Source organism: Microtus oregoni, unplaced genomic scaffold (genome assembly GCF_018167655.1).
Source record: "Microtus oregoni isolate MIOR12 unplaced genomic scaffold, Mior012 000004F_ref0000308, whole genome shotgun sequence".
Classification (NCBI taxonomy): domain Eukaryota; kingdom Metazoa; phylum Chordata; class Mammalia; order Rodentia; family Cricetidae; genus Microtus; species Microtus oregoni.
The window spans coordinates 22,050,065-22,066,725 of record NW_024543063.1 but is presented as its reverse complement, the minus strand read 5'-3'; the positions used below and the strand labels follow the sequence as shown (position 1 = coordinate 22,066,725).

The 16,661-nt window shown below is 44.2% G+C and overlaps 1 protein-coding gene across 1 annotated transcript; it reads left to right on the top strand.

The window, feature by feature from the left end:
- Window positions 1–1,292: 1,292 nt before the first annotated feature.
- Tm4sf20 (transmembrane 4 L six family member 20) lies at window positions 1,293–14,789 on the top strand. The gene is made up of 4 exons (XM_041650166.1): window positions 1,293–1,527; window positions 7,073–7,138; window positions 11,108–11,259; window positions 13,798–14,789. The coding sequence occupies exons 1-4, from the start codon at window positions 1,345–1,347 to the stop codon at window positions 14,078–14,080; spliced, it is 684 nt and encodes a 227-aa protein (XP_041506100.1). The 5' UTR covers window positions 1,293–1,344; the 3' UTR covers window positions 14,081–14,789.
- Window positions 14,790–16,661: the final 1,872 nt, after the last annotated feature.

Genomic DNA, 16,661 nt, shown 5'->3' with positions numbered 1-16,661 from the left:
GCGGAAAATTAGAAACTCACTAAAATGTAGGAAAGGGTACTTTATTATAGGACAGTAGGACAAGTCTATAGCCATTCTTTGTCAGGTAAAAACCAAGACTCAGAAAGCCACCGAGTGGGCCACCTCCTCTCCAACCACATGTTTTCTCTTCCCCCTGCCTGCCGTAAATCCAGTGGCCTCCAGCACGGTAGTCCATCACTGCCTCCAATAGTATCTGTGAAATCTGCGTTCTGGGAATAGAAGGAGGGTTTTATAGCTAGAGCTGGCTGACGTTTGCATGTTTCTTCTGGATGTACTCATTTGAATTTTACTACCCACTCGTACGCAGGTGTTGCCTAATGACTCATCTTTCAGAAATAGAGCAGGCCAGTTTCAGTAATAATGAGAGCAGAGACCATCACTGCCTCTTCAAACATGGCCTCAGTACGTGTGGGAGCCTGGATGCAGATGCTGCAGCGGCTCCTCTGGGCCCCTTGGGGACCACCATCCGTGCGGCCTCCCTGGGACTATGGCAGCTACCTGGGAGGAACAAGCACTTTTGCCTCTGAAGCTTCTCCCAGCTGATCGAGTCTCTCCACGGCAGGCTCACAAGCTGGTAGTAGGAGAGATCATGGAGTCAACGTCTAGAAAGAGAAATTGCGGTCCACAGTTCATGGTTTGAATAAAGCCAGACACCATCATCTCTGCTCCCCTCTCGCCCATTACTTATGTCATGGTTTCCATATTTGGTCACTTTCCTTCTAAGGACATCAGCCAGATTTCCCAGATGTCATATGTGGGTCGTGTACAGATTATCTACTTTATACAGCATCAAAAATGCTGTATGTTGTCAAACAGCGCAAACGGAATACCAATGTTTAGAAAAATCAGGAATACTTGTAGAGAAGTTTTTTCCTAATCTTATACATATTCTTACTGAATAACTCCAAAAGTAGGAATACTTCATACATAATTATACCAACATATGAAACGTAGTTTATTCTAATTGGATATACTTGTCTTTTGACATCTTATAAGGCATTTCAGAAGGAATATTTTAGAGGGCTTATGCCAAACAAGTCCATTTTTGTCAGTTTTGACTCACCTGTATTCATGTGTAAATTCACCACTTAGCAAATAGAGATTTTTTTTTTCTGCCTGTTTTCCTTCATCCTATGATAATATAAAATGATTATTAGTTCCCGTCATAATCCTCATAAAATCCTGGCGGACTGAACTCTGAACTGTTTTTCACAACTCATTTTTCATACGTGCTAAACTTTAACCAGAACATTGGGATAAAAGGCCAGGCAGCTACACAAGCCCAGGCAGTTGGAGGACGTTTTTAACGGCACCACAACAACCATGACGTGCTGCGAGGGGTGGACATCCTGCAATGGCTTCAGCCTGCTGATTCTGGTCATTCTAGGAGTGGTTATTAATTGTATACCTCTGGGAGTGAGCTTAGTGGAGGGCGACTCGGCGTCCCCAAACCCCATCTCTTGCTATGAGTGGTGGTTCCCGGGAATTATTGGAGCAGGCGTGATGGTGAGTAATAGCTACTTGACTTGACTTGGAGAGGGGGTGAACTGCTTTTTACCGATGTCTTTTGTGTGTGACTTTCAACTTTGCAGCCAACTATGTCTTTATAGGATACAGTTAGGAAAATAGGTTATCAATGATTTATACTTTATATTGTGAAGAATGACAATTTACCTAAAGAAAACTGTGGTCTATCCTAGGGACCTTAAGGCAGAAGCAAAAATAGGTTGATGGAAGGTTAGTACCTACTGCATCTCTTCACAGGTAGGATGACACTTCTGAATTTTCTTATTTAATAGTAAGGATTTTTTCTTTTCAATGTTTTTCTTCCTTTTATGTGGTACTGGGGATAGGACTCAGGGCACTACACCCCTAGCTCTGTGGGGCGTCTTTTTAATTCATTGCCTCATCTTTTTCTTTGCCCCATTCTGATTTCTGAGCATTTTGATAGGGAACACAGCAGCAGTGTGAATGGGAAGCACCCCTACATGTAGGCAGTCTTGGAGGCAGCACAGTGAGGCTTAGCCTGCTTCTCAAGAGAGTCGGTCTAAGGCACACAGATCAAAATCCTGGGCCTCTTTTAGAAGCTGCTTGGCCATGGTCGTGTGTTTTATCACATCCACTGAAAACAGAGACTTTTTGCTTTGGCTATTACATAGACCCCAGAATGCCACAGAAAGCTTTAGAGCTTGATGACAGTGAATGGACCTTCTCTGTTGAAATCTGGTATGGAGTGGTACAGCAAGGACCTGTGGGTGTCCTCAGGAGGGAGCCAGCCCAGCAGGGCCGAGTCTCATTTACATTTTCTCCCAGGGATTCTGGTGCAGCCGGTCTGAGTGAACCCACTTGTAGAACCCAGTCTTCTGATCTAGAAGAATCGGAAGGACAGCATGTCTGTCTCTGCTACATTACCACAACCAAGTCACGTATCCCAGGGCTCTGTTTTGGTATCTGTGTGATGGGATCAGGGATGCTGAAATGGACAACTCAGCACCTAGGACCTTGCTTTCATTTGTCCTATCAGTTGTATGGTGCATCAGGGGGTCTAGTCAGTGCCAGAGAAATGAGCTTCTGAGAGAGAGAGAGAGAGAGAGAGAGAGAGAGAGAGAGAGAGAGCGCACTGTAATCATTGATATTACTAGGGTTTTGCAAATAATGAAACATTGAACTAACTTTTAAAGAAACTCAGAACATAAAAGAAAGAGGGGTTCTCTACTTGGATCATGAATTGTTGGAGGAAGTGTCTTGTGCCTCTCCCACTTCATGTTTTCTTTCTCCTCCTCTACTCATACCCCAGGATCTTGTGGTGCTTATGAGTGCACAAACATGCCCAGCTTTGAATCAATCTATTTATATAGGTGTTGTACGGACAGCTGCAGGCAGTGGTGAGCCTTCTGATGGATGTGGGTGCTGGGATCCAAGTTTGCGTCTTTCATAACGCCTGAGCCCTTTCTCCCACCTGGGGGTCACCAATTCTTAGTGAAGATCAGTTTCTTGTTACTGGGCTTCTCTTAAGCTCACATAAAGACAGTCTTAGAACTGAGGTCTGTGCCATACATGTGAAGCTCTTCCACCAAGGAGAGAGGATTAAAAATCTGAAGTCACTTTGTCTGTATGACACTGAGTCTCAAAAAACTCCACCAGCCAACCCAACAAAACATCCAAAACAGCCCACCAACCAAAACAAAAATCCTGCGCAACAAAACCTCTAAGGCCACACTATATCAAACTTTATATATTACATATATTTATATTTATATACTTGAACCCTTCTGGCATTGCAAAGACATTGAAAAGCCTTCCCCACAGATTGATGGCTTCTTCTCCCTTGCCGACAGGAGTGATCTAGCCGTCTGTTTCAGGTAGACACAGTCACAGGAAAAGCATTTTTGCAAAATGTAGGCTACCTCTTCACACTGCTGTGCCAGGTCTCTCTTCAGGCTGAACAGCGTGAAGCAACGGCAAAGCATCAGGCCTGTATCCAGTCTTCTAGAAGGGCTCCTCAGAATTGAGCAGGGCTGGCCTCCTCTGCATCTAGTGTAAACAGAATCAGAAGCCAGCCAAAAGCATCGGAGCCATGGCTGCAAAGCTGATGGTGGCGCACGCCTTTAATCCCAGCACTCGGGAGGCAGAGGCAGGCGGATCTCTGTGAGTTCGAGACCAGCCTGGTCTACAGAGCTAGTTCCAGGACAGGCTCCAAAGCCACAGAGAAACCCTGTCTCGAAAAATCAACAACAACAACAACAAAAAAAAAAAAGCTCCCAGCAGTGTCCCAGCTGAGATAAGCTGTGTGGGGAAACACAGCTATCTCCTGATATGAGTTGGTACTGCTCAAACACAAGAGAGGATATTTTAAAGATTTGCTACAAGTATTAAAGAGCACTAGGTACCACGATGTCTAGTTTCAGCCCCACGACCATCTGGGCTGCAGGTATCTCTTCTCCTTTTCAGACCAGAGAACAGAAGGCTGAGAACATTCACAAGGACAACAGTGGGTGTGAAGTCCAGTTCTAGATTTATCTAATGCCAAAGCCAGTTAAATACCATCAGCCTTAGTCCGTGTCCCAGGCCCACAGGAGTCAAAGGTAAAAACCCATAAAGTAAGAAGACCAGGAAGCTGAATCACGGAAAAGGTTACACACACTTGCGAAAGGCTTCCCAAGAATCTGGACTCCTTGGACCACAGTTGAGAAGACCTTGCTTCCCCCGATAAATATTCACCAGAGACCATTAAAGTATCGAATGCATGGAAACATCGGCTGCTCCCCATAGGGAGACCCTCAGGTTAGAAGTTAGCCCACAAGCAAACAGGTGGGGGACAGCAGCGCTCCGAAGGCAAGCATATTTTCGTGGTCCTGGGCTGCACACAGAAGGAGGAAGTACATCTTTGTAGCAGGAGGTATGTCCTTTGTGACTTCTCTCAAGATTCTGGCTTCTGCAGGGAAGTTTGTGAGAAAGAACCGATTAAGTGTGCTGAGAATACAGTCATAGCCCTTAAATCCTATGCACAGTGCTCCATTTCAAATTAGGGTCACGTCAGAAACGGGGGATTTTACAGGAAATTGCATATGATAGAAACTCTTGGGCTCATTACTGATTACTTTATGAAGTCATTTATGGTTTTAGAACCAACCCAACTCAGAGGCAAACCTTTTTATCTTTTGAAACTATAATCAAAGTAAAGCATCACGTAGTTAATTATCCTTAATATTATTATTACTAAGGGAGGGGACGTCAATATAAATGTTACGTGATCAAGCATTAAAACCATTTAAAAATGTTCCTTGAGAAATATAAACAGAAAAGCCCTTTTACTTTATATAGAGTTAATTATAAGCTGGGCCTTAATCATTCTTTTTATTGATTTTACTCATTACATCAGGGTAATTTGTCAGTCAGTTATTAAAACCTTAGTGGAGAGCAGATGACAGCAAGTCAAACAGATGAGATTGCATGCAGAGCCTTTGCCAGGCAGAGCTTCTGTGTTCATGCTGAGCTGTGCCTTTGCCTTGCATGTTGCCTTCCTGTTCAAGAGCCTCTAGGATTCCCCAAAGCTTGGCTTCTATCACAGTTTCCTAACTGTCTATGGATCTTGTGCACCTCCTTGATGAAAATGTACCATTTCTAAAACTGGTAGAAAGCATGGGCTCCCGCCAAGAAAATGAATAGTAATTACTTATACAAACAGGAAAAGCAAGACTGAATTGCACAACAACGCATGTATTTAAATATGCTCAGGAATCACCGACTATGCAACCCTATCGTTTTTATGCAAGTCTAGAGATAATATGCAAATGAATAGGGTTCCAATAAACCTTTATTTATAAAATAAAGCGACAGGGGTGGGGAGTGCATGTTCACCAGTTCCTGTTCTACATGATTTGTTATGTAAGATCAGAAAGCAGTGTCTTCTGGGACAACCAGAAAAAGTAGAACGTATAAATGCTGACAGATTTCTTCTTCCTTTTCTTCTGGGCTCTCAGCTATGCACAGGGCAGTTGGGGCGCCATATGTATGCGTGACTTCAGAATTGGAAAGGCATCAGTATTCAATGTGTAAGCAAAGCCTGGCAGCAACTCAAAGGACATGGAGTCAGCACAGGATAAGATGAGGTGACATGTGTTGGGAAAGCTGCCTTGTGAGAGGCATAAATCTGTGTTCTAGAAAATACAGAGGTGGATGTGACGTTGGAAGAAAGTGGGGGAAGGGACCTTTAGAAGGAGCGTGCCATGAGCAAGGGTGGTGGGGTTCTGGGGACCAGAATGGGGCTTTATGAACTTTAAGGATCCACTGGTGTGGGGCAGTGGCCAAGAGTCTGGCTTTGGTTCTGAACACTCCAACTTTCTTAGGCGAGTTCCTCAAACTTGCTCCACCTGTTTTGACAGTGGCAAAATGGGGGAGGGAGATAGGACGAACATTAGAGCTACATTAGAGGACAGTTATGGGGGTGACACAAACCAAAACACATTCAGTTCTAATAGCGTCTGCTATGTAGTTACAGAGCCTGGCCATGCTACCAAAGCAGACGGTAGGGGAACCAATCCAGGGTAGCCGAGCTGAGCTGGCAAACACCTTCAGTCAGAGCTAAAAATTCACAAGTGAAAGGAAGCAACCGACATTCTGTCCCTTGACGATGCAAAACTCCTCGCCAAGAGCTTCCGGTCATAGCTGATGCCTAATTCTTTTTAAAAATCAAAAACTAACTCTTAAGAATGTGATACAGTGTAAAGCTCTCCTCAGTTGTACAGAATGCAACTTTTGCCTGTCACTAGGCAGGGAGTTCAAGGCCATCCTGGTCTACACAGTGAGTTAGTTCCAGGCCAGCCAGGACTACATAATAAGATCTTGTCGCAAACAAAGAAACAAACAAACAAACAAAAAACCCAAAGAGTTCTAAACATCAGTGTCCAGCAAAAATCAGCACATACTAAGGATGCAGGCGCAGAAAAGAGCAGGTGGGACCAACTGTCATTCTCATACATAAGCTGGAGGAGACTAGCAAGATGCCGGAGGCCAGGGGAGTAGAAAGGGAGGCTCGTGGGAGCGACGGTGAATTGGTCCCTGCCAAACGCTAGGCAAACAAACTGTCAATTTCTTTCTTCCCCAATTGACTTGTTTAATTTATGGGGAATTAGATATGGCTGGAAGTTATAGTAACTCAAGGAAAAGAGGGAGGGGAGATATAACAGGGGAGAGAAAGAAAAGCAGAGTAGGAGAGAGAGGATGACAAGGTAAGATTGGGGTGATAGAACCAATCCCTCTAAGACTCATGCATCAATAAGCCATCCTACTCTAATTAAAATCCAGGAAACTATAGCCACCTCTGAGTAAACAGGAGCCAGAAAGCTTCATAGCTACTATCTCAGCTCTCATCCTTTCTATCTTTACCGACCGGTGATAAGGTTCACAACACAAGGATCTTGCCAGATTTTCTCTTTTGTTCTCCAGAGCCCTGAATTCTCCCAAGGGGCAGTCCATGGAAGGTGCTGATGATGGGTTTTCATCAGGTAAGAAGCGATAGCACTCATCTTTCCTTTAACATTCTTTCCAGGCCATCCCAGCAACAACAATGTCGTTGGCCTCCAGAAAAAGAGCATGCTGCAATAACAAGACAGGGGTGAGTAACAGGCGGTGGGCTTGGAAGCTGAAGTACATTAACAGCCTACGGAATCCGAGCCATCAGCATCTGCTGGGCCTCAGTCTTGGACAAATGTTGTTGGAGTTTGTTAAATAGTCATATAAAGGATGAGAAGACAGCTTTTTTTTTTCTCCTAGAGATTTAGCTTTGAACCAGGCAGTGGTGGCACAAGCTTTTAATCCCAGCATTTGGGAGGCAGAGGCAGGTGGATCTCTGTGAGATCGAGGCCAGCCTGGTCTTCACAGCTAGTTCCAGGGCAGCCAGAGCTGTTACTCAAAGACCCTCCCAAACAAACAAACAAACAACAACAACAAAGACATCTAGCTTTTGAACTAGTCTTTGGTCCTTTCCTCAACCTTCAGTTCACCTGAAGAATTGGAAGTTTTTTAAATGAGGATTTCTGTCACATCCAGAACTGTAGTCAATTTCAGAACACTACCACGCTTGTTTGAGTAGTATATAAACTACTCAGGGCAAATGCACCCTCAGGTTTTCACTGCACATGGAAAGGGACGTTTGCTAGGTTAATCGCTTTTACTTCAGAATATTTGTTCTTAAAGGGGACATCAATTATTTTTCAAACATTTAATACCTACTATATTTAATCCCTCAAAACCCTAATGTGGGCACTGGTCAAGTCTTAGTTTATTTTAATTAATAATTAATTGATGGAAAATTTTTTTAAGACAGATTCTATACAGTCCTGGCTGTCCTGGAACTCACTATGTAGACTGGGTTGCAGAGATGCACCTGCCTCTGTCATCATGCCTGGGAGATCTCGTTGTTGACCAAGACACTGATGATCAGAAAGAAGAAAAAAGGAAATAATTCACCAGGGTAGCACAGTGAATATTTTTCTAATCTAAACCCACCAGACCACCAATTTCAGCCCTTACACTATTTATACCATGAACAGGACACTGGGGTCTAATTCTTCAAGGCAGGGGCAGACCAATGACAAGCACCTATACCCACTGCATGGGACTGAGGTTGGCAGAAAGGCTTTAAATCCATGGTTCCCAGTCAGATGAGAACACACACAGATCTAGGGAGATTTCAAACTTGCAAGCACCTGAGTGGATCCCAAGAGTTTGCATGTGTCAATCTTCAGAAGCACCGGGTGATTTGGGGAAGAGCCACTGTCCTAAAGCGGATAATGTCCCAGACAACATGGGTTGTGTTATAACGTCTTTAAAAATTATTTCATGCATGTGTGTGTTTTGCCTGCACGTATGCCGCTGCCTGTGGAGGCCAGAAGAGGTGTGGGGTCCCCTAGAACTGCAGTACAATTACAGAGGTTGAGCTGACACAGAGGTGCTGGGGATTGCATCTGGGGCCTCTGAAAGAAAAGCAATCACTTTCAATTACTGAGGCTCTCTCTCTCTCTCTCTCTCTCTCTCTCTCTCTCTCTCTCCTCCCCCGTACTCCTGGCATTCTCTGTTTTTCTAGGATTACAATAATCACTTCAACTATGGTATTTTCAGTCTGACTTTGTTCCTGCTACTTTGCAAGTATTCTGTGTTTCTACTCCCTGTCACTTTTGTTCCTAAAATACCATATCTTAGTGCAGATCGACCTCACTTCTGTGTGATACTCACAAATTCTCAAGATGATTTACTTCTGATTCTTTGAACTCGACAAGTAACCAGCACATGACTTGTTCTTAACCCAAATTTCTATTAACATTTTTGCACGTACTTTCATAAAAAAAAATAGTCTTTTAAATGGTCGGTTAAGTTCTGTTTCTTTCAAGGACACAAGCAGGTTGGGAGAGCTAAACTATGTGTTGTTTTTCAATTATGTCTCTGTGAATATGCACCGTGAGAGCCCTGCCCGAGGAGGTCAGAAGAGTGTGTTAGATCCCCTGGACCTGGAGTCACAGGATGTGAGATAGCGGGTGCTGGAACTGAACTTGGGCCCTCCAAAGAGTAGTATGTGCTCATCCCACTGAGCCATTTCTCCCTTCCTCAATGGAGCCACTTTTCATGTAGACACTAGCTTTAAGTTAGGAGGTCGTTTTGCTCACACTAATCTGAGTTGTATCCAGTTCAGTCATGCTTCAGCAAAACCACGGGCCATTCAAAGCTGAGCATCTGCAAGGGCTGCTGGGGGTGGGGGCACAAGGCATTCTGTACCATTGCTGATGCTGTTAGCGATGGTCCTGGTCACTTAAACAGTGATCGCCTGTTTATGTTAATGTCCTTAGCAATGCGTTCACTTGCTGGCAGTCAGGGGTTCAATCAAGTTACAGTTGGTACCTTCTCGGTCTAGATGAGACCAAGGTGCCATAAAATTCTCCTCCCTTCTTGGCAGGGGACACCAGGACTTTCTTCCAGTTGTTCCTGTTACTTCCTCCTATTTAAGAGATCTTTGCTTCCTTCCCCTTTTCTTTCTCAATATGATGATTTTTCTCAATCACTTGAAGACTCCTCACTTTGAAACTGTGTAGCAAGGTTCCCTCATAGTGGCCAGTCAGAGATAACAGGCACTTCTCGAGGAGTAAATCTGGTAGCTTGCACAAGTCTCAATAGCATTGGAGAATCAGGATTTACAGTTGATCCTAACTCCCCTTACCGTGTGCTTTCAGCTAAGGATGCTAAGTGACAAGGACCTGGGCACCAGTATTTCCTAGAAAGGTTTCCTAAAAAGCTGTCAATCTCCTCCTTTCTAGTTTTCTCTTCCCCCACGAGAATACTGATAGATCTCCTAGGGTTGCTCAAGGATTGCATGAGGTAGCGCACATGTGGTCCTATGCCCTTCCACATACCTGCCTGGTCCTTGGGGGTCTGAAGCACACGATGATCAGGAGCTAAGAGTTTCCAATCAGGGAAGGAAAGTCTCCTCTTGCTTCAGGTTTGACTTTGAAATAATCGTATTCACTAACAACTTTGTGAAACATAAAAATCAGGTTTTTTTTAAGAAGGAAACACATTCAACATTATTTTTTTTACACCAAATTCCACACTCTGTGTGACCCAGATTCACAAAAGGCACAAATGTTCCCTCCACAGTATTTTCAACTGTGGGCAGATTTAGACCCTCCACCCATATCCTAAAGGGTCACGTGGTGTTGTTGAGACAGCTTTTAGTCGTCATGCGGGACTGGGAGGATGAAGTGATACTAGCATATGCTGGGTGGAGACCAGGGATGCTGAGGCCTTGAAGAGGCCCCCACGGCAAAATGCCCACTTTGCTGTGCACAGCTGAGTAGCTGTGTTCTCCACCCTGCTGCTGACAGATAGGTTAAGGATGGTGGCCACTGGCCACTTACAGCATTGGGAGCCAAGAGCCCAGGAATCAAAATTTAGGTGGCTAGGACCCAGCAGGGGGCTCAATGTGGTTAGAGCTCTATAGGAGGAAGGAGGAGCCAGCTTCCAGTGAGCAGAGGGAATATAAAAACCCAGGGGAGAGAAGTTGAGATTTTTCCAGAGACATTGGTAAGTGTAATCACCTCTTGGCAACTGTAATTCAGCGGCAGACTTTGATCTCTGCCCCTCCCCTTCATAAATCCACACCTAATCAAACTGCAGCCTCAAGACTCAGGACGACACGGGGCTAGGGAGATGGCTCCCTCAGTAAAGTGTCTGACATATGAGCCTGAGGATCTGAGTTTGGATCCCTAGGACTCACCTGAAGGCTGGGTACAGGGGCACCCCCAGCATTAGAGGGGCAGAAAGGTCGGCGTGGAAGCTCACTGGCTGGCTAGCCGAGCAAAATGGTTGAGCTCCAGGTTCAGTGAGAGACTCTGTCTCAAAAATAAGGCGGAGAATGATGTAATAAGGGAGAACACCCAACATCAATCTCGTTCACTCCCCCCATGAACACACAGGCGTGTGCAGAACACACCCACTCAAACATGTACAAGCACCACGCACATATAAAGACTCTAGGAGCACAGACCAACTTGAGAGGGCAAGGACGTATGACATCGTGGGCTTTGTTTTCCAGATGTTCCTCTCATCACTCTTGAGCGTCATCACAATCATCGGGGCTGTGTACTGCATGCTGGTGTCACTCCAGGCTCTCGCGGAAGGTCCCCTCATTTGTAACTCTCAAGCCAACAGTACTGTCTCTTGTGAGTTTTCGTTGAGAAACTTAAGGTGAGTAGCATTTTGTCGCATTGTCTCATAGAGCTGCAGCAGACCCAGCAGAGGTCTCAATGTGCACAATGCTTATGATGCACAATGCTAGGCTTTTCTCCGTCCCGACTTCTCAAACATTCCTAAGGACTTGGTAAATTAATACAAATGGGTGACATCTCACAAGGAAGTGGAGGGGCTGCACGACCCAAATGCTCTGGGCATGATCTCTTCTAAATGGTCTAGTTGATCTCAGGGGGCTTATACTTGCTTGTTGTGTAAAAATTCATGATTATATGTGTATGTCTCTTAAAAGCTCTGGGAATATATACTTAATTTAGATCCTTGGGAATAGCCATGCGTGAGGGGAACATTTACTCTCCACATGTCTGCACTTTTTTAAAATTTAAATTTTATGCATGAGTTGTTTTGCCTATATGCAAGAGCATCACCTGTGTAGTACCCACAGGGACCAGAAGAGGGCACTGTACCTAGAACAGGAATTAAGACTGGTTTGAACTAGTAAGTGGATGCTGACATCTAGACCCAGGTCCTCTAGGAGAGCAACAGAGCTCTTAATTGCTGAACCATCTCCTCAGGCCCTAACTATTATTATTCTTTTCTCATTATTATTATTGTGTGTGTTTGTAAATGAGGTATTGATGGAGGCCCACAGGTGATGGATCCCTGTAGAATCAGAGTCGTGGGCAGTTGGTAGCTGTAAGATGCCCCTGGTTGGTGTTGGGTCCTCTGGAAGGACAGAATGTACTCTAAACATCTGAGCCATCCAACTGGTCCCTAATTAACCACTAAATTTGTAAACCACAGATGCTTTCATTTTTTTTTTGTGTATGGCGCTCATGCATTTACGATGCCTGGTATGCGTGTGGACCACTGTGCAGGTGGGTGCCAACGCATATGGAGGCCAGAGCTTGATGACAGATGTCACGTGTCCTCAGATTTTCTCCACTTTGTTTTCCAAGGCAGGCTCTCTCACTGAGCCTGGGGCCTGACCAGCCTGCTCCAGGGAGTACCTTGCTTTTGCCTGCCCAGTACTGGGGTTACCGGTGGCCACTGTCTTCTGGGTTTCTGTGTGGACACTGGGATTCGAACTCCGGTTCTTAGGCTTTCCCAGCAAGTGCTCGTCCATGGGAGCACCATCCCAGCCCTTCCCTTCTGAAACTTAAAACATGAGTAAAACACAAGAAACAGCAGCTAGTAGATACCTGTGCTCATGCTAGGTACTTATAGACAGACATAAAAATATTTGTCATGTAACAACACCTTACATTAGAAGTTACATATACATGGTCCATTGAGACAATTCTATGGCTGAATTTTGGCATAATTTGCAAAAACAGGCAGACAAATCTAATTCATTAGCTACCTTTAATTAGACATTTAGTTTGGGAAATCCACCAGATTTAACTTTTCTACTTTTATGAAATAACTGTTTTTACGTATTACCTACTTAAAAAAAACTCTCAAAATTTATATAGCAGTTACTATAAACTAAACAAAATTCAAAGAAATTCCTTTACTAGTAAGGACAATTTTGACTCCCAACCACAGCTACTGAACACATTTAACCATCAAGGAACGACAACAGCCTATCAATATAGTGGGTCACAGTCCAAGCTTTGAGGACAGTGGCACTCAGTCCCTTCTAGTCTAGCTGCGGAGGCCTACACAATAGGGCAATCCTAGTCTCAGGCAAATCCAGTCTCATAGGCCATGTGTTGCAAGTACTGTTATTTTCTCAGGTCCAAAGTCAGTTGTTGGGAGTCTACTCCATTTTATTCTGATAAACAAAAAACAAAACAAAATCATCCTGAAACAGATGTGTTAGGACTAAACACTTCTCATTTAATGTTAGAAGGGCCATCTATCATTTTAATCAGACCTATCTGAAATATTGTGAATAAAAACCATCCATCTGACCTCAGAGCAGATGTAGGTGAAAACCGAGTGTTGTGTGTGGGTGTGTGTATGTGTGTGAGAGAGAGAAAGACACACAGAGAGAGAGAAAAACAGAGAGAGAGAGAGAGAGAGAGAGAGAGAGAGAGAGAGAGATTGCTTTCCTACCTCTTGCAAATAGAAAGTCTGCATGGACAGGTTCAAATCCCCGACACAGAGGCAAGCGGTGGGGGCGTAAGCCTTTAAGCCCAACTCCGGAGACAGGAGGGTGAATCTCTGTGAGTTCAAGGTCAGCCTGGTGGGTGGAGCTAGTTCTAGGACAGACTCCAAAGCTACAGAGAAACCATGTCTCGAAAAACAAAGCAAACAAACAAAAAAATTCACAAAAATCACAAATACCCGACACAGTTGATATTTCTTTGCCCTTCAATCTTATGTGGCTCTCCTTAAGACCAGGTGTTCTCCAGAGAATGATACAACGTGCGCTAAGTGGAGTTTTAAAGTTGGAGCTATGCTTATGTGCTCAGAAAACCAGACTTTAGCTATGGTTTCTGTATACAGTTTTTAAAAATGGACACTGGGTCTTACCATACTGGGCCTTTTTGTTCACAGGCGCATTTAACTCTTCTCCTTTCCCCCCAGTAACTTCCAGCCTGAATCCTTCGATTTCCAGTGGTTCTTCGAAAAATCTTGTGTTTCTCGTACTGATTCTAACAACTCCACCGTCAGCGACATAATCAGTAACTGGGGCGTTCCCAGCTCTAACTCTGAAGAAGACAGACACAGGATTTTCCACTTCTCCGTATTTCTGAGTCTCCTGCTCGTCGGAATCCTCGAGCTCCTGTTTGGGCTTAGTCAGATACTCATTGGTTTCCTTGGCTGTCTGTGTGGTGGTGTCTCTAGGCGAAGGAGTGGAGTTGTGTAGCTTAAAAGCTAATAAACTAGAATGTCAGTACGTTGAATTTGAAAATCGCATTTCAAATATATGCTTTTATAAGTTCAATAATGGAGCTTCATCTGGAACACTGAGTGGTTTTAGTACAAAAAGTTGTTTTTGAAACCATCTCTGAAGTAACTTAAAAAAAAAATCAACCTATCAAGCTGAACCATGTGGCACAGGCCTTTAATCCCAGCACTCAGAGGCAGAGGCAGGCAGATCTCTGAGTTCAAGGCCAGCCTGGCCTGCAGAGTGAGTTCCTGGACATCAAGGACTACATAGAGAAACCCTGTGTGGAAAAACAAAATCAGTAAAACAAGGAAATCAGCCTTTCACATAGAAAGCATATTGTACATGTAGCACACCTGGAAAAAAGTCATCAGCGGCTGATACTGGGGAGAAGTTAGTGAAGCTTTTTTTTCTCCCCTGTGTATGTTGAAAAAACTTTCGCTAGACCTGAGAGTAGTTTGATGGCTGTAGAAGCGGGTGTCTTGGTCTTAAGAAGCTGACAGAGAAATGCTGTACTTAGCTGACAGGCACACAGCAATCCACTCTACTCTGCCTTCTTACATCTTCTCATGGTTTACCGTAATACCGTGAAGAAAAAAAAAACGGCCTTTAAAAGTTGGTTTCTATTTATGCTGTTCTTTAAAAGGTAACAAGATGTATTTACTGTATTAAAATGCTATAAAACAGAGAAAACTAAAAACCTACAATTTTTCTGAATGTCATCCCTTCTGCAATTGATTTCAATTTTTATCTTAGCTTTATGGGGTTTATGAGTTTGAAAGTGGGCTGGAGACCTGGCTCATCAGAAAAGTGCTTGCTGCTCCTGCAGAGAACTGAGGTTTGGTTCCCAGGACTCACAGTGGCCTGTCACAGCAGCCTGAAACTCGTCCAGCTTCCAGGGACCCAGTGCCCTCTTCTAGACTCCAGGGCAACCGTGCACACACAAACACAAATCAATCAATCAGTCTTAGAAAATGATTTCTGGAGTGAGCTAGACAGACGGCTCAGCACTTAAGAGTACTCGCTTACAATTGTCTCTAACCCAAATTCCAGGGGACCCGGAGCTCTATTCTGCCTCTGTGGGCAGCAGGTTCACATGCATTTACTTACATCGTAGGCAAAATACTCAAAATAAATCTATAAAAAAAAAAAAAGAAACCCAAACCAAAAAACCTTGATAGGAACTGAATTACAAATGTTTACAAACATTTACAAAAATTACAAACAATTACAAGTGTCCACATCAAGAACTTGGAAGCCTTTTTCTAGCTCAAATTGCATGAAGACCTTCTCTCCAACACCCCCACCACCACCACCACTTAGTAATACTTGAAAGCTTAGCTTCAAGATATTCTTACTGTCTCCTGTGTACATGATCACAATTAACCAAGCCAACACTCACCCAAGCCAGGAAGTTCTGAAACATGAAGGAAGGTCTTTCTGTCTACCACAGAATTAAAAAGATTAAGAACCACTCCTTCCCATCCCTCCATTCATTAGCTTTTTCCCACTTTTGCTCCTTATTAAGACCTCGTCTCTAGATCCTTATCTTTTGCCCCCAAGCGTCTAATCTCTGACTGAGTACTTTCCATCCTTCAGGAGACCACAGCTATGAAGAGTTTGACAGTCACTTTGTCAAACCATCTAATGCTGAGCATGGTGCCTTTGGCCCTTGTCTTAGCATCTTCTCCGGCTGCTGTCATTAAAATATCCTGACAAAAGCAAAGGAAGAAGAAAGGGTGTATTTAGCACCCAGTTTAAGGAAGTCCAGGGGGCAGGAGCTTGTGCTGAAGCTGGTCACAACCAGCCACAGTCAAGGAGCAGGGGATAAAGGCTTGCTGGTGCTCAGCACTTTCTCCCACTTCATATGATCCCGGACACACTGGGGGTGAGGGGTTCTGCCGACAATCCCCTGCAGGCATGCCTACAGGCCCATCTCACAAGTGGTTCTAACTGAATCCACTAACCACTAACCGTGTCAATGCTTCTCTGAAGAATTGAACACAATGGTGTTACCATTTCTTTTTCTTTTGGGTATATGTCTGCTGTGCATTGTGTGTGTTCACTGCCAGAGGAGGCAGTCAGGTCCCCAGACTGAGATTACAGACGGTTGTGAGTCATCATGTTGGAGCTGGGAATTGAACCTGGGTCCTCAGGCAGAACAGCCAGTGCTTTTTCATTTTTTTCTTTTCTTTTTTTGGTTTTTCAAGACAGGGTTTCTCCATAGCTTTGGGGCCTGCTCTGTAGACTGTAGGTAGAAGCTGCTTGTTCCCGGCTGCCCATACTTGAAATAACCACACAAAAACACTTGTTACTAAATAAATAAAGACTAAATTAAATCACTGCTTGGCTTATTAGCTCTAGCTTTTTTTTTCTTCCCTGAGACAGGGTTTCTCTGTAACTTTGGTGCCTGTCCTGAAACAAGCTCTTGTAGACCAGGTTGGCTTCGAACTCACAGAGATCCGCCTCCCTCTGCCTCCTGAGTGCTGGGATTGAAGGCATGTGCTGCCACCACTGCCCAGCAGCTCTAGCTTCTTATTGGTTAGCTCTTACATCTTAA